Here is a 25,020-nt window from a genome sequence, read left to right on the forward strand (position 1 = left end):
CAGTAGAGTTAACACGAATGTTACTAAAATTAGTTTTGGAAAATAATGTTTTTGTCTTTAGGGATAGAATTTATTGGCAATGTCATGGTGTAGCGATGGGAACATCATGCGCTAATAGCTATGCAAATGCCGTAATGTTAAAATGGGAAAAAGATGTTTTTGAGATGAGAGAATATAAGAACAAAATCTTGTTCTTTCGTAGATTTGTGGATGATCTCTTTTTGTTATGGGGAGGCTCTACGGAGGAACTCATAACTTTTGTGAATTACATTAATATGTCAACAGATTTTTTTAAGTTTACTGTGAATTATTCTGTCAGGGAAATTAGTTTCTTAGATGTACTGGTATCACAAGAATTGGATGGTAATTTAAACACCAAAATGTTCAGGAAGGAATGTCACGTAAACAATCTCCTTGGAAGAGATAGTATGCACCCTCAGTTTATTTTTAGAAATGTAGTACAGAATCAAGCATGTAGGGCATTCAGATTAAATGCTAAAGAGGATGACTTTATGGCACAACTTAGTACAACGCAAAGAGAATTGATAGAAAGAGGGTATGACCAGAAATTAATTGATTTAAGTTTGCAAACAGTAAGAAATCTAAGACAAAGTAGAGCTAGACCGTACTTTTCTAAACAGATAAAAGGTGACATGATGAAAGTAAAGCCAAAGACTTCACAACCTTTAAAGATATGTCTCGGTTATTCTAGGAATATAAAAAATTATACAGATGTTATTAATAAACATTGGAACATTTCAACTTCTGACAAACAAATATGTAAGTTGATAGGGATACATCCACAATTTACTTTTAAGAACAACAAATCATTAAAAAGACAAATTTGTACCCCTAGAGATCAAATTATGCAAAGTGATAATATAGGGACCAAGCCGTGTACAAAATGCCAATTCTGTAGGTTTATAAATACAAATATAACATTTCAACATCCAGATACAGGCATGGTGTATACTTTTAGAACAAATGCTAAATGTGATTCTACTCATGTGGTCTATCTAGCTACCTGTCAGGTTTGTAGAAAATTCTATGTAGGGAAAACAGATAGACTTCTTAGAGATAGAATCAGAGAGCGTACATATCATATAAAGAAAGGAAGCATGTTTAATGCTTTAGCTAAACATATAAAGGAAACCAGTATACAGCACACATTTACCTTTAGGGTTATAGGTAGATGTTTTGAAAATTTAAGGGGTGGTGATATTAAGATACAAACTGAGAATTTACAAACTAAGTGGATAGTGAGGCTGAGAGCGAATGATGGACATGGTTTAAATGACCACATTCCATTAAGACCTGTTTTAAAAAATAGATTACTACGTAGATAGTGTATTTTAATTTATATTATATGTATAGTTCTATAGAGAGTTATATGGTTTGTTTTTATTTTTGAGTATTGTGATTTGTACTTTGAATTTTTATGTAGTTTTATTACACACATATATATGTATATTTTTTCTATGCCTTTAAAAATTTAATGTGATCATGTGATTATTAGTATAAAAGCAGGTGCAAGTATGTTATTTGATACACCTGAAGAAGCCTAATGGTGAAAGCGCTTGTGTACTGCAACAATAAAACAATTTAGAAAAGCCTGGAGCCTTACCTCTGTTCTGTTTTTACTGATGTACTATGTTCTTCATCTGTAAATATGTTTGTAATTAATTGCTATGTTAATCAAATTGTTAATCGCTATGTAATCCAGTGTAACTACTGTCTGTTTATTTTAACTGTGGAGCTTTTCTCCCCGGGCCTCCGCTGAAAATGGACCTACGTCCAGTCGGACACTCCCAGTCAACAAATGTAAATAAATAAAATAAATAAATAAATAATATCGCTTATAATCTATTCAATCATTGTCAGTTAAGCATATGGATCATTCAAATCCTGCCTCTTAGACCTTGTTCCTTCTCTGCATATATTGTCCCCACAATTCCCATTTTTTCTTATGTAATTTGCTCTGTCCCTTTTCTAAAGATCCCAATTCTAATTGTTTTATCCCTGTTATTATATTCACTACTTCTAGTAAAGTTGGTCTAGACTTTGATTTCCATTTTCTTGTAATTGCTTTTTTGGCAGCCACCATAATTAGACTCAGCAAGGCTTTACTGTGTTGAGGCAATTCTGATTCTGTATCATAGCTCAAAAAAGTAATCTCTCCAGTCAGTCCAGTCTGCTCACCCAGTATCTCCGACAAAGTGGTTCACAGGGAACCCCTAGTCTGCCAACTCATTACACTCCCAAAAACTATGTTCTCAGCCACCTCTTTCTTGCCTGTCACACCTCCAACATTTGCTGTCCACCTGAGGAAAAATTCTTTGTGGAGTCTACTTGGGCTATAAAAATACCAATGTAAACACTTCCAGGCAAAGATCCCAAATCTTCTAGTCTTTGTTGTATATTTGGGAGACATACATATAATCCCCCCCGTTGTCTCTTTGTGAATTGCTTATCCAATCTGTCTTCCCAATCCCCTCTAAGCTCCTCTGATTGATTCTTATAGTCACAAGCCTGGCTTTAGTGGATTTTATCAAGCTCCTGAATTGTTTATTTCAGTGACAAGGGTTCTACCATTCTGGGAATAACTCTTCTTACTTTTGGCCAAAATTCTTTTCCTTTTTGTTATAAAACTTGTTGATATTATGGTTCTACCATGTGGGTTTGTTTCTGGGATTTTCCCTGCACTTGTTCTTATAGGGTACAGCTGCATTTGTGCGCCTGTTTTCATGCTGGTATAACATGGTGGTGTATCACTTGGTAGTTTAATTTCAAAGGAAACTGCTTTATGGTCAGAACTAACAATTCAGAACTAACAATTGCTGAAGATACTCAAGGGATGGTACATGATGCTTCCATATTAGTAAGGACAAAGATCCAAGATGTTATTTCCCCTAGTGGATACTCTAATTGTTCCAGGCCATTTGTATTGACAAAGTCCAGGAATCTTGTACTTGTGCATTAGTGGTGGTATACTTTTCCAAGTATATAGTAGGATAGTTTAGATTACCTAGGAAAATGGTATTTAGTTTAATACTGAATGATTCTAATTTGTGTAGATAGGCATTGTGGCTTTCTTGTGTCAGATGTTATTCGTGTTTCACTGTTGCAGTCATTACATTTGGGTAATCTGCTGGCAGGTTGCCCTCAGTCAGCCTGATTAACAAAGTCTTGGGTCCTGCGTCGGTTGCTGTCCCTTCTTCCATGACGTCAGGTTGTCAGGGGTATAAAGCATGCAGCCGGCACCATTACATCAGTCTTTCTTGCTGCGCAGTGCCCGAAGCAGAAGCAGTCCGCAAGTGCGGTCAGCCGACTCCTGAAATTTTCGTTTTCGAGTTTCAGAAAAGTCTTCAACTAAAAGCTAAGTACCCCGCTGGGGAAACTTTTTCTTGTTCCTTACCGACGTCAGTAAAAGTTAATAATTGTATTACTTGTGGGAAGCAAATACCTCATAAGGATTTTCATTTGTACTGTATTCCTTGCCTAGGCCCTGACCACGACGTACCTTGCTGTTGGATTTGTGCTTTATTTAATCAGCGCACTATCCGTCATCGGTACATTTTTGCTTCTAAATATTTCGGTTCTCGATTTAATTTTCCAGAAATGACGTAGGTTAGCCATCCGACTACTGGAATACCGAAAAAAATGCAAAGAAAAAGACAGAGACAGGTCGTTGAGGTCCAAAACTGACAACAACACTTCTCCTAAGCCAGTTGCCAGTCCACCGGTACTCAGTGAGGCACTTTCGCAGCCTCTGATACCCGCTACTTCTGATTCGCAGGCCCTACTGAGACCCATTCGGAGTATGCCGCCAGATGCTCAAACTATGGAACCCGTGGATATCTCTACCTTGGATGGGCCTGGTGCCGCTGTGCAGGCACCGGCTTCTGAGGGTGTATTCAGGCCTACAGACTTGCATATTAAACCGACACCACCTTCAATATTAAGGCCAAAATCTCGATCTGTGTCTAAAAAACCGACGCCCAGACTACATGTTCAGGCCCCTGTGCCTAAAAAACAAATGATCAAAATGGCTGAAGATTTATTTACTCTAATCAGGGGTAGTCAACCCCCCCCCCCTTCTAAGAGGCCTAGGGCTGAACTTGACTATGAATCTTCTTCATAGGTTCATAGATTAGTACTAGGCTAACTGCCCCTGCGAGCCATTTTAAGTCTAGCCAATTATCCCCTGTGAGACTCAAACCCTGTACCTTGTGTTTGTAAGGCAAACACTTTAACCATTAGGCCACCCTCCCAACCCTTCTGAACAGGACTCTGTCTCTTCTGACTCTTCTAATGAACTGGATTTGTCCATACCTACTTATGAGGACTCTGATGCAGAGGATTCCATTCCTTCTGCTTCTCCCCCGGAGGAATTTTATTTTGGGGAAACTTTACATACCTTAAGGGAGCATTTCCACTGGGAAAGTCAGGATTTTTCTGAATCCAAAAAGAGGCTTAGGGATTTCCTTCTTCTTCCTCAGCATAGGCCTTGGCTATACCTCCTGTACTAGACATTGTTGTTGATGTGTTTTCAGAATCCAGTATGGCCCCTGATTCCCTGCCTCCGGCCCCTTGTAAACCAGACAGATACTACAGGGTTCCTGAGTCCCACAAATTCCTTTTCAAAAATCCTGTTGCAGAGCCTGAAACCATTTCTCTGGGGCCCAAGGGCATTAAGGCTTCTACTGCTAAAAATCCTACCCCTTCTGATAGAGACTCCAGGGCTTTGGATAGATGGGGTAAAAAGGTTTATACTTCTGCAACCTTGGCAATCAGGGCTTTAAACTGTGAATTCCATATGCTAAAATATCAACAGCATATCATGGGACTACTTAAACAGAAAATGATATTGATTTCTGACTGTGTGGAAAATAAGGATTTACAGGATTTATTGCATTCAGCTGAACAAGTTGGAAAACATACTTTGCAATGTGGTTTTGATTCTTTGGAGGCCTCTTGCAGGGCTGCTGTTACTGGGTCTGTGCTTAGAAGGCGTGCTTGGCTTAAGGAGCAATGGCTGATCATGTTAAAGCAAAACTGTTGGATGCTCCTTTGCAGCAGGACCGTCTGTTTGGTAATAAGGCTGAAGAAGTTTTAAAAAAGATGGAATATAAAGCTAAATCTATGCAAACTGTGAAATATTTCTTACAGGTACAACCTCCAAGATTTAGTAGGCATTGGCCTACTAAGAACTGGTCCTTTCCAGTTCCTTCCAGAGCCACTCAAGCCAAACCCAGACATTCCAAAAGCACCAGGTTTCAGTCCCAAGGGACTTTCAGAACTAAGCAATGGGGTGCCACCGCTTCCAAATCTGGAAATAACAAGACACCACCCTATGGTAAACAGTCTCAATGATTTTCCTTTAAAATTACCAAGCACTTACGTCTTAGCCACCCCTTTGGGGGAAAAACTGGGTCTTCATGCAAACAACTGGCAACTTATAACCCAGGACAAATGAGTTTTAAATATAGTGTCCCAGGGATACAGATTTCATTTCCACACATTGCCAACTCAAGACAGGTGGCCAGACCTGCCCCCAAATCAGTGAGCAGAGGCTCAGAAACAAGTACTTTCCCTCCTAAACACGGGGGCAGTTCAACTAGTACTAGAAGAGGAAAAGGGACAAGATTTTTATTCCAGACTTTTTCTGGTACCCAGAAAATACCAATCATGGCGTCCAATTCTGGACCTGTCTACTCTAAACACCTTTCTCGACATTCCAAAATTCAAGATGCTGACTCTTCACCAGTTACTTCCTGTGCTAGGCAAAGATGCCTGGTTGGCAACTCTAGATTTAAAAGAGGCTTACCTGCATTTTCCAATCAGGGAATCTTGCAGAAGATATCTACGCTTCAAAGCAGGCTACTTGCATTATCAGTTCTCTGCACTGCCCTTTGGCTTATCTACTGCGCCCAGGGTATTTACAATTACAATTTAGATTGTAATTTCAATTACAATATTTACAAATACAATAGTATTTACAACTACAATCCACTCTGCTACAGGCCCCATGAAGGCTCAGTGTCTCTCCAAGCTAACACCACTCTTAAGTATTCAACTGCGGTACCACCTTTAACATTCCTATAAGAAAAGTGCAGTCCGGGTCTGAACTGTCTGCAAACAGCTACAGTTAACTTTGAACCTAACACCACTCTTAAGTATTCAACTGCGGTACCACCTTTAACATTCCTATAAGAAAAGTGCAGTCCGGGTCTGAACTGTCTGCAAACAGCTACAGTTAACTTTGAACCTAACACCACTCTTAAGTATTCAACTGCGGTACCACCTTTAACATTCCTATAAGAAAAGTGCAGTCCGGGTCTGAACTGTCTGCAAACAGCTACAGTTAACTTTGAACCTAACACCACTCTTAAGTATTCAACTGCGGTACCACCTTTAACATTCCTATAAGAAAAGTGCAGTCCGGGTCTGAACTGTCTGCCAACAGCTACAGTTAACTTTGAACCTAACACCACTCTTAAGTATTCAACTGCGGTACCACCTTTAACATTCCTATAAGACAAGTGCAGTCCGGGTCTGAACTGTCTGCAAACAGCTACAGTTAACTTTGACACTGTGTTCCAGCTTGTCTCTGCACCAAACACCTGAATATCCCCAGCCAGAAGCTTTGGAACATTAGGGCAAACTAAGGACATTACCTTACAACTATCAGAGAAACCTTTCCTTTGGAAAGGCATTGAAAGTATGTATTGATGCTGAAACTGATAAACTCAAATGAAATACATGTTAAAACATTAGTAGGTTCTCAGGTAGGCTAGCCAGCAGCCAGCCCCCCCCCCAGTCCTTCTCTTCTTTTTTGTATATTATCCATACCTCCTTTAGTTATCCCCTTCACCCAAACTACTTCATCATCACTCCCCTTTAGACCCTCAAATCTAGCAGGATACATCTCCACTGCCACACACTGACTGACCACTAGGTGGCGTCTCAGTACTTAGCTTTCTCATTAATTAACTTTCTATACTGTATTTTCCACCCTATTTCTGTATCCTTACCCCCATAACTCTGTTCCCAGTTTCCCCGGATTCACTTATATATTAACTCTCCTTGTCCTAAGGCATCCTTATCATTGTCTTCTCCTCTACCTTCCTGACTTTCTTGCTTTTAGCCTCTGAATATTGTCTACATTCTCCTACCTTTAGACTTACCTGCTGAGTCTCCCACTTCACTGATTGTCTTCCTCTATATTCTGCTCTCTTGTCTCTACCTGCTCCATTCGCCCTTCGGGCTCACTCCGCTCCCTACCCTACCCCCAAATCCCACCCACCCCTAGTGCTCCTACTTTTATCCCTCCAGAAACCACACCCCTTCCTTACTCACACCAATCAAACAATTATCATCTATAACACTCCCACCCCTATCATACACATCTCACTTACCAATTACCCAACTCTCCTCCTCCTCTAACTCATATATACTTACTATTATCTCTCAGTCTCTCTCAAATTACCACTTCCTCAACAATGCACACTACAGTGAACCCTTCTCTAATTCAAATACTGATTATCATTTCACTTATAACTCCTCTAGCAACTACCTATATCTTAACATCCTATGAATTACCTTTGCACTCTACCCTTAACTTTCCCTCCATATACACCTCTACAGCTATAACACCTTTTTCTGCAACTTTCCTAAATCTCATTTACAAGCCCAACTACCTACTAGCCAAATACCACAGACTATCCCACATTAAATTCCATAACCAAAAAACAAGAACATTATTTGACTACTTTTGGAAACCTCTACAACCTAAGCACTCAACACTCCTCCACTCACTATTGGATGGTGATATTCATCCAAACCCTGGCCCACACTATACCCAGACCATAGGAAACTACAACAATAACACAACTAGGCCTGCTCTACCTAACAAATCTACCAATTCGCTCACTATAGCCCATCTCAACATACGTAGTATTTGCAACAAAATTTCTCAAGTCCATGCCCTGCTAGATGTCAACCAATTTGACATACTCTGCCTATCAGAAACATGGCTAAAACCTAGCATTAAAGACAACGAAATCTCCCCACCTGGGTATGACATTATTAGACTTGACCGCTCAATAAAAAAGGGGGGAGGTATAGCAATTCTCTATAAAACCCAGCTACAAATCAGTACTATAAATCTGAACCTTCCCATAGTCAATAGTGCTGAAATAATTTGCTCTAAACTTCAAGTCAACAAAAGAAAAGCCATATACATAATTTGTATGTATCTTCCCCCAGGAAATAACATTTATGCTCTTGAAAATATCCTCAGTTGGCTCTCCACTAATCTCCCACAAGAAACATATATCTTAGGTGACTTAAATATTAATTGGAATTCTTGTAACAACTTAAACCCCACCTCCCACATAAACCTACATGGCTTCTCACAACTAATTACCTGCCCTACCAGAACTAATAAAAACAATAACAAGGATACCACTTTAGACTGGATACTTACTAACACCCCCCAACAAACCTATAAAACTGGCACCCTTCCAGACGATCTAAGTGACCACTCTTTAACATATATTATTAGGCATAAAACCAATCTAATCCTTCAAAACACAGTCAGAACATTACGTTCTAAAAAGCAATTTAACTCAGAATCCTTTCTGACAGAACTGAGACAATGTAACTGGTCTCCTCTAAAATTTCTTCCTCTCAATGATGCAGTACAGTATTTCAAGTCCACATTTTTTGCTATTCTTGACCAGCACGCACCAATACGTACTATCAGGACCAAAGCCAAACCTGCCCCCTGGCTGACCAACAATACTAGACAAAAAATCACTATCAGAAACAAATCCTGGGCAAAATGGCGTAACACTAAGAATCTAGCTGACCGTCAAATCTTTAGAGAATGTAGAAATAGTACAAAAAAGCCATCCTGACAGACAATAAGAACTACTACCTTCATCTACAACAAGCATCCAAAAGGAACCTAAAAATTCTGGACCAGCATTAATAATCTTCTATCCCCAGGGCAATCTATAACACCTGACCCACAAGACTCTAACCCAGAAAATCCTACACAAACAGCTAATGCTTTCAACTCTTTCTTCACAAACAATATTCAAACTCTTGCTAGCCACCTATCTCCAGATACCTCTAAGCTACTTCCATCTTTTGCTAATCCACCCCCCCATTTCATCTACTACCTATTCCTACTTCCTTTATCTCATCCTTACTCCAAAAACTTAAACCTACCACCCCCTCCGCAGACAATCTTCCTGCTGAATTCCTGCAAATAGGAGCTAAAGCCATTGCCTATCCCATTTCTATTTTGATAAATAGATCTATTAATGAAGGAACTATCCCTTCAATCTGGAAGATATCTCACATCATCCCACTACACAAAGGGGGAAACTCTAGGGACTTCTCTAACTATCGTCCTATAGCACTATTATCCCCCATTGCTAAAATTTTGGAAAAATGTATCCATAAACAACTGCTAAACCACCTTCTACAAAACAACCTACTAGCCAATTGTCAGCATGGTTTTAGACCTTCCCACAGTACCACCACCGCACTGCTCTCATTTACAAACTCCATCAACTTTAATCGCAACGAAAATAGTCTTTCATCTGCACTCTTCATCGACTTATCTAAAGCCTTTGACATGGTGAACCACCAACTACTTCTGCACATACTGACTTCTCTTTCACTTGATACTCCTGCCATAACTTGGTTTAAATCTTACCTTGAAAACCGACAGCAGGCAGTACTTTGGAAAAATTCACTATCTGATCATCTTCCCACCTCTCTTGGGGTGCCACAAGGCTCCTTCTTAGGCCCACTTCTTTTTTCCATCTTTATCAATGACCTGCAATTAGCTATCCCAAATACTATCTGTATTCAATATGCAGATGATTCTACCATTATCTGTACATCTACCTCTCAAACAGAACTCCAGTCTCTTACCCAGAAAGCCTTTAACACTGTAGAACAATGGTTCTCACATCGCTGCCTACTACTTAACCCCAAGAAAACTAAACTGCTTCTCTTCACACCTACCCTAAGGCACATCCCCTTACACTTCACTATCACATCCAATGACAGTACTATAATTTCTCCTGATGCTACCACAAAATTACTAGGAATAACAATAGACAACAATCTAAACTTTGACAATCATATCAACACTACTATAAAATCAGTGAACAAAAAATAGGAACCCTCTACAGAATCAAACCCTTTCTTACTCCACTTGCAAGAACTACGTTAGCCAGAACTCACCTTATCTCTACTTTACTCTATGCTTCCCCTATATACACCAATCTATCAAAGAAAAACCTCAACAAGCTAGTAATATCTTACAATAATATTGCTAGATTTGTTACAGGAGCCCCTTTTAGAACACATCACTGCCTGAACCTAAAACAACTAAGCTGGTTAGAACTTCCTAATCAGCTCAAACTTCAACAACTCATAATACCCCACAAAACCCTGCACCAACCCTCGAAAACTCCAATACTCTCTTGCCACATCACACCTTACTATAATCAGAAACAGCTACGCTCTTCAAGCAAACTATTAATCAAAACCACTATATCTAAAAACTCTGCAGGTGACTGCCTGTTCTCAAACTCTGTTGGAAAAATATGGAATAAATTACCCTCAGATATCTCATCTCTGACTTCTCTCCCACTTTTCAAAAGGAATCTAAAACTGCATCTCAATACAAAATGGCTATGCCCCTGTAGTAACCCAGACTAATACTATTTCTTTTCTTGTCTTCTGCCTTTTTTCCCTACTACACCCTATAACTCAACACACACTGCCTGTTCTCCAACTTTGGTGGAAAATATGCTATAATCAACCCTCAGATATCTGATCCCAGACCTCTCCCCCACTTTTTAGACCCATCTACACAGTACTTCTTTAAAAAGTCTATGTCCTAATAACTCTACAGATGACTGCCTATTCTCAAACTCTGTTGGAAACATAACGAGACTTACTCTGTTCTCCTTTTTTCTTTACTTTCCTTCTTCCCTATTTTTTTCTCTCTCTACACTCCTTTCAGCTTTTCTTTACCTCTCATTACACTTCAGCATTCCTCTTATAAAATTTATGTATTAATTTTTTGTATTGTAATGTTCTTTGTGAAGCACCTTACATAGGTTGTAGTTTATGTATTTTTTGGTTGTCAGATTATAATATGCAATCTCCTGATTAAAAAAAAAAAAATTTCATTTACTAGTTGTTTACTGTTAGTTTTATACTTGTTATTACTTCTTTTGTAACACCTTCTGAAACCATGTAATACTCATTGGAGCTTTTCTCCTCGGGCCTCTACTGAAAATGGACATATATCCAGATAGACTAGCCCGGTCAACAAATGTAAAATAAATAAATAAAATAAATAAAAGTGCCTGGCTCCAGTAATTGCATTTTGCAGGCAAAGAAATATTCATATATATCCATACCTGGACGATTGTCTAATTCAGGCAGAAAACCAGGCCATTCTTCTAAAACATCTGGCGTTTGTAAAAACGGTTCTAACTTGTCTAGGGTACACCATAAACGAAAATAAATCATAACTGGTACCCTCTCAAAAAATTACATTCCTGGGTGCAAGCTTGACTACAACTGCCCAGATGGCTTTCCTTACGCCAGAAAAGCAAATTCATTTGGTGACTTACTTCAAACAGGTGGCCACAAAAACCCTGCTTATCTGCAAGACAAATACTGCAAGCCTTGAGGTTCATGGCCTTCTGCATTCTTCTAATTCCATATGCAAGACTGCATATGAGGAAACTTCAGAGGTACTTAAAATGTTTATGGAATCAACATTATCAGAGCCTGGAAACAATGATTCCTATCATACCTTGCCTGCAACTAGAGTTCCTATGGTGGGCAGAGGCATGCCACCAAAACAAGGGAAAGCCATTCACACCACCCCCTGCCGCCCAAACCCTAACTACAGACTCATCAGACTATGCATGGGGGGGCTCATCTGGCAGGGAAGTGCATTCAGGGCAAATGCAGCCCAAATCAAATGCACCTTCATATCAATCAAAAAGAAATGCTAGCTGTACAGAATGCACTGACAGTCTTCAAGGACTACCTTCATCCAAGACAACTAATGATAAAGATGGACAGCACCACGGTTATGTGGTACATAAACAAGCAGGGGGGGGTACACATTCCTACCCCCTCTGCAGACTAGCCATGGTATTGTGGAACACGGCCTTGAGCTATTAAGTACAACTACAAGCTCAGTTCCTGCCAGGAAAGCTGAATATTCTGGCAGACGAACTATGCAGATATCTCATGGACCCACACGAATGGAAACTGGGACCACAGATTTCAACATGTTGACACACAAATGGGGGAGCCCAGACATAGATCTTTTTGCCTCACCACAGAACTACCAATTGGACAAATTTTGCACAAGAACTCCTCACAGAAAAGCCTGGAAAGTGGATGCTCTGTCCTTCATCTGGAAAAACCTAACAGTCTATGCCTTTCCCCCTCTGCCTCTGCTCTCCAAAGTTCTACTAAAAGTCAAACAGAACAAACCAAAAATGATTTTGATTGCTGCAGACTGGCCTCGCCAACACTGGTACCCACTCCAGCGCAGTCTGTCACAAATTTCTCCATGGCACCTGCCTCAGACACCTTCCTTACTGTCTCAGCAGGAGAACCAAATTCTGCACCCTCAGCTCCAAACATTGACTCTTGCAGCTTGGCTAATCATTTAAATTCCCCCTTAGCATCCCTCAGCAAACCTGTGATGGATGTCATTTTGGAGGCGAGAAGACCTAGTACTAAAAAATCTTATGCTGACAAATGGAAAAGATTCTGTGCCTGGAATCAATCTCAGGAGATGAGCACAGCAGCGCCCAGTTTACCACAGATTTTGCAATACTTAACTGAGATGCTTCACAAGGGCCTCTCTTTTTCTTCCATAAAAATCCATGCCGCAGCCATTTCAGTTCATTACAACACAGAACCCCCCCACTCTTCTCTCATCCTCTGCTAAAGCAGTATCTCAGAGGGGCCAAAAACATGAGACCACCCAGGAGAGCTCCAACCCCTGCCTGGGACCTTAACTTTGTATTAGAGAAACTCACTCTACCTCCTTTTGAGCCAGCTGCTACTGCATACATAAAATTTCTTTCCTGGAAAACAGCCTCCCTTTTAGCAATCACTTCAGCTAGAAGGATTTCTGAATTACAGGTCCTTATGGCAGTGGAGCCTTTCATCATCTTTCATGCGGACAGGGTGTCACTCAGAACCAATCCATCCTTCAGTGTGGCTCTTAATCAGTCCATTCATTTGTCAACTTTTTTTCCCAATCCACAGAACAAGGGGGAGCAGATTCTGCATTCATTGGATGTGCACAGACAACTTAGATTTTACTTGGACAGGACTAAATCTCGAAGAAAATCTGAACAACTGCTGGTAGCATTTTCTGCAGGGGCAGAGGGAAAGGCTATCTCAAAGCAAACCATTTCTAAATGCCATTATATTCATTTCTGCTGTAAGCACCATGGAAAACCTATCCCTCAGGGGATCAGATCCCATTCCACCAGGGCTGCAATCTACTGCTACAGCCTTTCTCAGAGGTGTTCCTACCAGGGATATTCTAGAAGCTGCTACCTGGAGTTCAGTTCATACTTTCACCAAGCATTATCACTTAACAATTTTCTCTAAGTCCAGAGCTGGCTTTGCCACTGCTGTTTTGCAGGGCCTTATAGCCGGTCCTAATGCTGCATAAATCCATCCTCCCAACCATAGCTTTGGGAATCTACCCAAATGTAATGACTGCAACAGTGAAATACGAAGAACATTGTACAGTTGTGTACACTTACCATAAATGTAGATGTATGAGTGTATTCACTGTTGCAGTCCTGGTTACCCTCCCTCCAGCCCCCTGTTTTTCTCTTACTATAACTCTACTTTCTTTTACTATACTTAAAAGCCTTTTTGGTGTATTTGCTTTTGTTTGGAGGTATATTTTTGTGTTTTTAATTATTTATATATTTTGCTCTCATTTGGTGGGCACCTGACATCTGGGGCAAAAAAAAAAAAAACTGATGTAATGGCGTCAGCTGGATGTTTTATACCCTTGATGACCTGACATCATGGAAGAAGGGACAGCAACCGACGCAGGACCCAAGACTTTGTTAATCAGGCCGACTGAGGGCAACCTGCCAGCAGATTACCCAAATGTAATGACTGCAACAGTGAATACACTCGAACATCTACATTTATGTAAGTCTACACAACTGTACTTTCTATAGCTAACTAATATATGGTACGGGACCTTTCTCATGGTTATTTGGACATGAAGAAGGTCTAATGCATCATGCTGCTTTACCAGCCTTGATGCGAGTCTCTCCTTCTGAATGTCGATTGAGGAACCTCCACCCTTTTTTTTTTTTGCCTGTGCAATACCTGGCCCAAACATGTGGAAGACATTATAGTCCTATAGAGCCAGAGTACTCTCTGCTATTTTAAACCATGCTTCACAGACATTAATGTTCTTCAGGATGGGAAGGGCTTGTAGGGTTGTGGAGTTTCTTTTTTAGGCTCTTAGCATTCATCAGTAATGCCTTCATATTTTCCTTTGCTTGTTTCATTATGTTGGCAGGTTTATCAGATTGGTATTGCCTAAAAAAGGCACTATAGGGGTGGGCAATGTATTTAATCGAAACCCTAGAGGGGACGGATGCAGGCCATCCCAAGTGAAGCAGTGTGGTCTGTCGATCATATCAACCCAAGATAAAAAATATTGGACCCCCTTTAAATGACACCAAAAAGTAAGGCAATTATTGAAGTTATTTTTTGCTCATATTGCAGCATTATCCTTGGATACATAACTGCCTTGGAAGTGTAGTCAGAGCTTTGGCATGTCTCTTTTATGTAGGCCAGAGAGGTATACATCATGTTATAGACACCTGCATGAAGTATGACAGATTCAGACTGGTGTGAGCTGTTTAAGACTTGAAAGCTATTAATGTAGCCCAAACATGGTGCATTCCACACCTCCATGCTTGCAAAACACACAGCAAATTAAAACTATAGTTAAAATTTTAACTTTAACTCAGATTTCATGTTATCCAGTTTATTCGCAGCCAAACAATAAACACAGTGACAATAGTAAACAAATGAAGGAAACCATTGATCATACCAAAAGAAATCAGTTCTATGCTTTACACCGTAACTGAATATTTAAACACACACACAAAAAACCATCAATTACAGCCCCTAGTATGGCTGCATAAACATCAGATGCTTGCTTATGATCAAATGAGTGAATGAATATTTATTTATTTTATTTGACATTTGTTGACCGGGTTTGTCCGACTGAGCTGAAGAGCCCTTTTTCAGCAGAGGCCTGGGGAGAAAAGCTCCAACATATTATACAATTTTCATTACATAAATAGATACATAAATTATAACCTAAAAGTTCTCACAACAGCAAGCTAAAATATACCAGGTATTGCAGCTCATTGCATCCCGTACGCTTAAACTCTGAGTGCAAGAAGAGACAACCAAAATCAGGAACAGATTTTAAATATTGGTCTTGTATACTTGGAGCATTGCTAGGATAGTAGGTTTTGCTTTAACACACATTTTCTGGGGTTTGAAGTCAGAAACTTTAATGTTTATCATTATTTACTGACTGCTGTCTGCAACACTTTTAACAGAAAGCAACAAATTTGACAAGAACAGAAAACAAATACAAGGAAGAAATCCAATGCAAGTCCCCTCTGCCCTCTCAGTTTAGCTTAGGAATCAGAGATAAAAAAAGACAAGTCAGGAATAGAATTAAATATTTTTTGTATATACTTGAACAACAAATTTTCCATTAACCATCATTTTTTGAGGAAAACAAAGTTGGAAAGTCACATGCTCGACACTAATTAACAACTGCAGCTCAGAACAACTTCCCAGAAAGCCTTCTCTCATACAAATACACACCTACCTCTGCCTGCAGGCTTTTGTGAAAAATGGAAAGACTTCTACCAACTTCCTTGAAGTCTCTGCTGCTCTGCTTTGCAAAAGCTTCCCCATCCGCAGATCTAAGCAATGAGCTGTACTTTCAGTGAAAAGATTGTGCTCTTAGATCTGCCAGCTTCATCTTCTTTGAGGTTGAAAAAGACCAAGCTTTTTGTGTGTCTGGGAAGTCTGTCATTGGCAGAGCTTGCATTACTGAAAAGTCTCTCTCATTGGCTGAGGTGGAAAGTCCCTCTCTTTGGCTGAGTTCCAGGAAGTGTGGTTAGAGAGCATCATTGTTGTACACTTCTACATTTTTTCATTCCTGGAAGGCTGGGAGATTTTTGTTTTCCAAAGTAAAAACCTTTTTAGCTGCAATTATGGCAATTGCAGAGCCCTATTGTGTCTAGTCAGCCCAGTCATCTTAAGGGCAGCCCTGGTAGTGAAGGGGACTGTATTGGCTGCGGCACAAAGGGTGTTGCAGCAGGAAATGGCATTGACTGGTAGTCTGTCCTACCAGCAGTGCATTTTTGCAATAGCTGGGGACATGCGCATATCACTGGATCTGGTATTCATTGCAGGCTCAGCTTCAGCAATGCAGCCAGATCCATCTATAGAGGTGTGCAGAATTAAAAACATCCTGCTTGCCCAAATGATATCCCACCATTGGTCATTGTTCGTCCATGGCAGCAGCTCATAACCAGTGACACTAAAGAATGAAAAGGCTGATTGGCTGGCAGAGATAAAGGCACAGATAAGTCTTTTTGATATATTTGCTGTTTTGCTGTTGTCTAGGGAAAATGTTTTATAATGTGCAACTTATCTGGTCAAAAGTGATTATTACAGTTTAATGCCTTACATATGATGGAAGGTTAAGATGGTGGTGGAAATGGAGGTGGGGGAGGGACAGAACAGAAATAACTGGGGCCAAGGTGTTACCCTGACAGCAAATGTGGGGTTTACAAGCCCAAGAAGATTCTCCCTTTTTCATATCTTATAAATGGTCTGAAATGTATATATATGTATTCAAGTTGTTTGTTGATCCTGAAATTATGTAGAAAGGCTTTAATTGTGTGCTTGTTTTTCCAGCCTCCAGTAGAAGAAGACTTAACATCAGAAGGGCCAGCCTTTCCAATATGTACTAGTTTTGTTCAAGAGCTGTTTCAAGCTCAGTATAGGTAAGTCTGTCTTGTTTTGTCCTCCATGATGTTTTTGTTGGTGTGATTCTAAGTGAATGATAAAATATGAAGAGGGTGAAAAACATGTTACTCGTTGTAAAGCTACAGTTTTCACTCTTGTCATTTTATTTTTCAAATTTAGATTGCCCTCTTACCTGTAGAACAAATTGCCATTTATGTCAGTTTTGTTTTGCTGATGCTTACAAAAGTGACTTATTTTGTACTCTAAGCAGACTGAGTGTTGCACAGGCAACAACAATGAAACATTGGAAGCAGAGGAGTAATGAATACTAAATTAGTTCAGGAAATAATTTTACATTGTAAGACTGATTATACTTGAAGGCAGCTGTAAAGTGTATATGGACTTCAGAGCTCATTGAAGTTTAACAGAAGCTGAAAAGAAGTTATTTAGTGGGGGCAATAATATTAAAGCAAGTGCACTTGTTGAAGGAGGGTTGGTGTTCCTAATTTGTAAGGAAAACAGAGATACACAATTAATCCATCAAACTACAATAAAACTTTCAGATTACATTCAGGTACATACTTGAGCTAAGTTCTTCAGGAGTATGTCAGCCCTGGTAGTGCAGGAGATTGTGTTGGTCACTGCACAATTGTAGTAGGAAATGGCATTGACTGGTAGTTCATCCTACCAGCAGTGAATTTTTGCTATAGCTGAGAGCATGCACACCACTGGATCTGGTATTCACTGTATGCTCAGCTTCAACAAAGCAGCCAGATCCACCTGTGGGCGTGTGCAGAATTAAAAACATCCTACCTGCCTCCTGCCTGGATGATGTCGCACCATTGCCACCCCCAATTTCAGCAGCTCATAACTGGTGACACAAAGGAATGTAAAGGCTGGGGTTTTTACCCTCAAAGATTTCACTTTCTCTCCCCAGAGCACAGAACCTATCCATATCTATTGATAGGTCCATTATTAACGAGGTGACTTCCACTAAACTACTTGGACTGACCATTGTTAATCAGCTCAGCACAGATTTGATAAGCATTATATAAATGCACTACTAAGAAGAACAGGCCAGAAATTAGGAAGTCTTTATAGAGAAAGGTCTTTCGTACCTACAGTCACTGATTTTCTGCTGCTGTCAGTTTCCAGTCCTTCCCTGATGTTTACATATAATCAGTAGCCTGTAGTTTCATCTTTTTCACAGACTAGAGTAATGTTATAATAAGACACCTAAATTTGCATGTTTGGGTTTGACATTCTTGTAATAGTTTGAAGTCCTGGAAATATTGTTAGAATTAGTGCAGACTGTGTACAAAAGTTCAACGATACAAGTATAAGCAGTGTTTTGACTCTGAAAGGTCCCCAATGCTAGTGGTTGTGCATCAGGATTCAGCTCTCGGCCCACTCTTGTTAACACTGGTGATGGACTACATCAGCAAACAGGGGAAAAGATAAAACTGCTACATGCAGGTGATGTGCTTGCAAAGCAAACCTTGAACAGGAACTTCAGCAAATGATAGGAAACTGGAATGCAAAAGTGAGGGCACATATGATAAAACTGAGTACAGCTGATTCAGTGGTTATGACAGCAAATGGAGGAAATCAGAAGAAGCTGAAAAGTGAAGTTGATCGGAAAGTAATGGAACCAGGTTAACAACTTCATGTATCCAAGATGTGTGGTTGAGATGAGAGTCTGATTGAAGAAGTCAAAGCTAGTATGAGTGGTGCTTCAACCAACTAGCACAAAGTATCAGGGATAGTCTGCAACAGAAGAATGCAAATAAGCTAAAAGTAAGGTGTTACTGAACAAGTAGTGTGACCACTAGTTCTAGTTGGCACAGAAAACTGGACTATGTGGGCAGAACAGCTGTGGGGGTTTGAGGAAATGGAGATGATGTGCCTGAGAAAGGTACACACTATGGACCTATAGTTGGAGAAATGAAAACATCAGAGCTGAAGCCAAAGGAGCCTCATTTGCACAAACGATCAAGGAGAGCTGATTGCAGTAGTTCTGACATATACAGGAAAGCAGATGATTTGGGAGCAACAGAAAGAATGTAGGAGGAGATGAAGAGATCTAGCCAAGAGCTGGATGGATTGCATGAGAGAATATTTGCCACATTCAGGTTTCACTGACAACAAAACGTTAGGAGAGTAGCGACAGTTGGCATGACACCTTACCCCATGTAAAAATGGGAAAAAAGATGATGACAGATTTGCAGCAGGTTTCCATGTATGAACTAGACCCTCTCTGTAATTTAGCTGTCTGTAATTTAGTCATAATCTACTAATTTAACCTCCGCTTGCTAATATTCTGGAATGGCATAAACCACATTGTGACTTCAGGTCATTTTGTAGGTTTCTCTTTTATGTACCTAAATTCAGGAACAGATTTGGTAATTTATGTTTCTGTGCCCATGTTTGTCATGTTGCAGAACCGACTTCCATTTAGATTGTGGCATATTTCTTCCAAGTATGCTCTGTAACAGAGTAGTGGCTCCGTACCAAGTATTCCCCAGCAGGTAAGACAAGAAAGACAGAAACAGGGTATTCTGGCCTGATGTCTGTGGTTTATGGTCAGATAGGGAGTAGTTAGACCTAGTGTTAAGACGGCTACTACGTAAAGAAGTTAATAAAGTAGAGTAATGGGGACTAGGCCCTTTAAAACAAATGCTTGCATTTCAGGTGAAGAAATTAGTAATAACCTGATCTTATTTAAGGAGTAAGCAGTTTTTTAATGGCAGACATCTTTGGGAAGTACAGAGAAGTCTGGACAACGCGGTTGAAAATTGTTCCTGGAACCTCTGATTAAGGGTTTACTGTTTAGGAAAAACACTGTGATATATGGAGACTTTTCCTTGGTGGGCTTATCTAAGTACAAGTACAAGAGACCGTCAGTCATAAATAAACCCTAAGCATGTGTTGAGTTGTGGCTGTGAACATGGCCAGCAGACAGAACTTCACTGCAAGTTTGTTTTGTAGTCTGTTCATTGCTATTTCAAAGAAAATAAAAGCTACTTATTTTGGAAGAAACTGGATGTGGTTATTGCCTAAAACATCACATTTGCTTAATACGGCAGGCAACTCATAATGTCTGATTCCACCTGCTGCTTTCATAGGTGTTTCTCAGCATCCTAAAGAGAGAGAGTGAGAGAGAACACCAGTGCCTAGATTGTGCATTGACTCAATTGAAGGGGTGACAGAAAGGTGTCAAGCATCTTCTCCAGACAATTGCTAGCACTGGAGAGGGTGATGGTGGCTGTAGCCAAGTACATGGCATAACCAGAAGTTATTGTTCCACTGAAACCACTTAACAGCTGAAAGGATTTGTAAAGTACTTGGTCATCTTTGAAAGAATACTTGTCCACACAGGAGAGCAAGGCAGTTATGTGTGAATCTTAGTAGCATATCTTATGGGAGAGAGAGAGACTGTGCATATATGGATATTAAAACCAAAAGTAAACACTGCAATGGCAGGGGTCCACACCACGAAAATCTTTATTTAGATAATTGTACACGATTGAGCGCTTTCTTCTCTGCTACCAGGGATTTCATCAGAATCTACATCCATTCATATTTTCCTCTATAAATACTTGAATTACCTCATGATGTCACAAACTGCTAAATTGATTGGTGAATTTAAAGTGCTAAGTGCATTAAAAACATGTTAAAAACCATATAAATACCATATAACTATACACACTTAAAAAATAGTAAGAACTGATAAAATACAATTAATTCCTTATGTTCCCATAAAACATTCATTTTCATTTTGTGAATTCCACTTTTCTATTTAATATAGGCTTTATTGTAATGATTTCATTTAAACCCGGGGGTAGGCTTGCTTGTAATCTTATTTGCCATTTGATTTAGGGGTTTTTAACATGTTTTTAATGCACTTAGCACTTTCAATTCACCAATCAATTTAGCAGTTTGTGACATCATGAGGTAATTCAAGTATTTATAGCGGAAAATGTGAATGGATGTAGATTCTGATGAAATCCCTGGTAGCAGGGAAGAAAGCGCTCAATCGTGTACAATTATCTAATAAAGATTTTCGTGGTGTGGACCCCTGCCGTTGCAGTGTTTACTTTTGGTTTTATTTTGTGGACTTGACACTGTTTGGCTCTCTTTCATATATGGATATTCCCAACTTAATTTTCAGAAACTTTGAGAAAAGAAAGAAAAATCTGTTAATGAGGGCAAGAGTCAGCTCAGAAACCACCGTCCTCTATTTCCATGAATGGAGTTAAGACAGTCTGGGTACAGTTACTTGAATTAAAGCATTAAGTTTTGGCTTGCCTCCGAAGAGATCAATAGTACAACTGTAATGGAGATGTTAGGACCTGAGCATTTCAAAAGTGCTTTATCGTCCTGCAAGAGTAGATGTGTCAGACAGACCCATTGGATGCCAAAACCTTTTTAACACTGATTGAAAGATTTTTGTGTTATGAAATTATTTATAAAGAGCATCCAATAAAAGTGTTGACAAGGTGACGAGTAAAGGGTAAGGGACCATGTCTTCCATACCGTACCTTACATTTGGAAAGATAAGGCACATTGCTAAGTTTTATGAAGTGGTTACTAGAGCAAAAATTCCAATTCAGACAGTTAAGTGGGAGGATGGGGATAAAGAGGCCATGGAATGTGATCTTGCTACAACATGTCTTGTCAAATCAGTCTTTTGTTATTGTGCTACCACAAAAATATTGAAATGCAAAATTAAGGCGGAGGGTCGGGAATTACAGTGGCAGCTTGACTCTTTGAATGTGAGCACTATAGTAAAAGTTCACTATATGTATATATATATAAAAAAAAAGTCTCCTCACAAAAGACCATAGAGGCTTTATCCATGCATGAGAGGAGGAGAAAGGCTATTTGATTACTACTGAAGGTATAAATCCCAGTGTCAGTGAAACCCTTCTTAATTATTATAGTGTCATCATCATAAAAAAATGTATATTTTAAGTATCTTTATCAAAGCGGGAGGTGGGTAACTTTAAAGAGCCTAATGTGCAGACTAAGACAACAAGTATAGTGATCCACAGAGTGCAATACCCCACCTACTCTAACGACTAGAGAGGGAAAAGGAGCACTTAGTCCTCAAATTAATATTGAAGGCCTACACCAGACTACAGAGTCAATAAATTTCCATAAAAAAGGAAATCTTTGCTCGTGTAGTGCAGCAGTGTCCAGAAAACATAGAGAGCACTGACTGGCAGAAGAGTAGACCAGGTCCCAAGAGTTCAGTGAAGAGTCAGTTCCACAAAGTAAGGTAAAAGAGGAAACTAAGGGAGAACAACGAAGAGAACGTGGGACTTCAAGGCACTAGACTAGCAATAGAAGCCTCCCCTCCCCTGAACAAGGTGAGAAGGTAGGGAACAATGAAGAAATGCACTGGGGGTGTGGGGCTTCATGGAAGAGGAAGTAAATTGGAGTGAACTGCCTTTTCTTCGGGAAGCATGGGATTCGGCTATTCCTGTACCCGTCATGTCCATGAAAGAAACAAAACCCTCTATCTCTCAGGACCTGAGGACGATGGGGATTCCCAGTCTGTCTGTATTTCAGATAGGCTGACTGAATTTTTAAAGATCCTAATGGGAAGAAGAAACCCTAAGCAATGCAAATACTAGTACCTTTCTGTCCACTCCTCCTTATTTTCCTCACCTTGACAGGATGGAGTATTCTTACTTTTTTTTTGCTATTTTGATAGGCTCTTACTGAGAGCTTTAGACTTCAGTGTCGCTTTTTAAGGCAAGAAAACTTTGCATTCTGGCACATCTGCATGTTAGTCTTATTAGTATATTCTCTCATGCTAAGGATAGACGTACAGTGAGTAATGAAGGCGCTTGAAGCTTCATAGACTTTATGGACATATGGTATTCGTAGCAGGTAGATCCCACGATATACTGGCTACTGCAGCAGATCTATTTATTTATTTTATTTTATTTTATTTGCATTTGTTTAACCAGGATAGTCCATTGGGCTCGAAGAACCCGTTTTCAATGGAGTCCTGGGGAGAAAAGCTCCACATACAGATTAAACAAAGATGAGGATATACATATACATTACATGGGGTTAAACATTGAGAAAAAGCTCCACATACAGATTACACAAAGGTGAGGATATACATATACATTTGATGGGGTTAAACATTGTACAGTTTATGTAATTAAACATGCAGAGACAGCTAAAAACGCAGGTAATAAGAGTAACAATGTATCTATAATTTTTTTTTTTTTTTTTGAGCAGAGTTAGAGTAGTATACAGGTAGGCCATGAGTAATGCTACCTGGTGTTTAGACAGTCAGAAGAGAAAAAGTTACTAGAGTAAATAGTAGATTATGAAGGGTGAGAGCAGGAGCATTCCCATGTGGAGGTTAGATAAGAGTGGAGTGATTTTTTAAAGGATGGGGGGCTTGTAATGGTACGAATAAAGGGAGGAAGGGAGTTCCATAAGCGTGCTAGTGAGAAGGACAGGAGGTTTTGTCCAGGAGGGTGGAGGGGTCTATGAATTTCTATGAGGTTTTGATTGCTTGATCTTAGATGTCTTTGTGTGTGGTGCATTTTAAAGGTAGAAGAGAGTGAGGGGCAGAGGGATGGCTGGAAAATCATTTTGTGAGCATATGTGAGTTGGGTGTATGAGAGGTAGTTGGGTAGTTCTAACAATTTCAGTTTGTGGAGTGGTTCACAGTGGTGTGTTGATGATTTGTTAGAAGTGGCAAATTTGGCAATTTTATTGTAACAAGAGGATAGTTTGGTTTTGAGGGAAGATTGTAGGTTAGTAAGAAGGGGTGCTCCATAGAGAAGGGAGGGTAAGAGAAATGTAGTTGAGAGAGAAATCTTGGTAGCTGAGCTGAGGAAACGATTATGACGGTAGAGCATGCCAAGTTTTTGGTGGATTTTATTTATGTTTTGTAGTAGATGGGAATGGAATTTAAGCTTGTCATCAATTTGGACTCCTAATAGTTTGGTTTCTGATACAAGCTCAAGGGGGATGTTATTTTGGCTGTAGATGGAGAATGATTTACGATCGATGTTAGTAGTTTTTGAAGGAGTAAATATCATGAGATGGTTTTAGCAGCATTAAGAGCTAGATGGTTGTCTTTCATCCAATTTTCAGTGGTGGAGAAGGCATCCTGGGTAAGCTTTAGTAGAGTTGGTATGGATGAGGCAGCGCAGATGATTGTGGAATCATCTGCATATTGAATAATATTAGCCTGAGGGATAGCGTGGTAAAGGTCATTAATGAAAATATTAAAGAAAAGGGGGCCCAGAATGGAGCCTTGTGGGACACCTGTAGGGGTATTTAGAAAGGAGGAAGTAGCTTTTTTCCACTTGACTGCTTGTTGTCTGTTGGAGAGATAGCTGTTAAACCAGTTGAGTGAAGTGAGAGAAAGGTTTAGATTAGATAGTTTAGTAAGAAGTAGGTTATGGGAGATAGTATCAAAGGCCTTAGAAAGATCAAGAAGAGTGGTAGATAAAATGAGTCCAGAATCTCTAGCTTTATTCACAGTTTCAAGGAAGGATAGGAGGGCTGTCATAGTACTATGATGGGGTCTGAATCCATGTTGGGTAGGGGTTAGTAGATTGTTGTCCAAGAGGTGGGGAAGGAGTTGAAGGTGGATACATTTCTCCAGGACTTTAGAAATGGGAGAGAGGACGGCTATGGGACGGAAATTGGAGATGTTAGTATTATTTCCACCTTTGTGTAGAGGGATAATGTAAGCTTTTTTCCAGGTTTCGGGGACCAGACCTTCTTGGATAGAGCGATTGATGAGGATACTGCTAGGGAGGGCAATGGCATCAGCAGCTATACTGAGATAGTATGAGGGAATGTTGTCAGGGGCATTGGTGCATGGTTTTAATTTCTGTAGGAGTTTTCTTATGGTAGAAG

The 25,020-nt window shown here is 39.8% G+C and overlaps 1 protein-coding gene across 1 annotated transcript in view; it reads left to right on the top strand.

The window, feature by feature from the left end:
- Window positions 1-25,020, top strand: part of USP31 (ubiquitin specific peptidase 31) — a 2,233,792-nt gene that overhangs the window by 443,559 nt on the left and 1,765,213 nt on the right. The window contains exon 3 of the mRNA XM_044089819.1: window positions 17,068-17,156. Within this exon, the coding sequence (XP_043945754.1) occupies window positions 17,068-17,156 (89 nt within the window). The remainder of the gene's footprint in view (window positions 1-17,067; window positions 17,157-25,020) is intronic.

The sequence above is a fragment of the Protopterus annectens genome, chromosome 12.part0 (assembly GCF_019279795.1).
Source record: "Protopterus annectens isolate FY-2018-M chromosome 12.part0, PAN1.0, whole genome shotgun sequence".
Classification (NCBI taxonomy): domain Eukaryota; kingdom Metazoa; phylum Chordata; order Ceratodontiformes; family Protopteridae; genus Protopterus; species Protopterus annectens.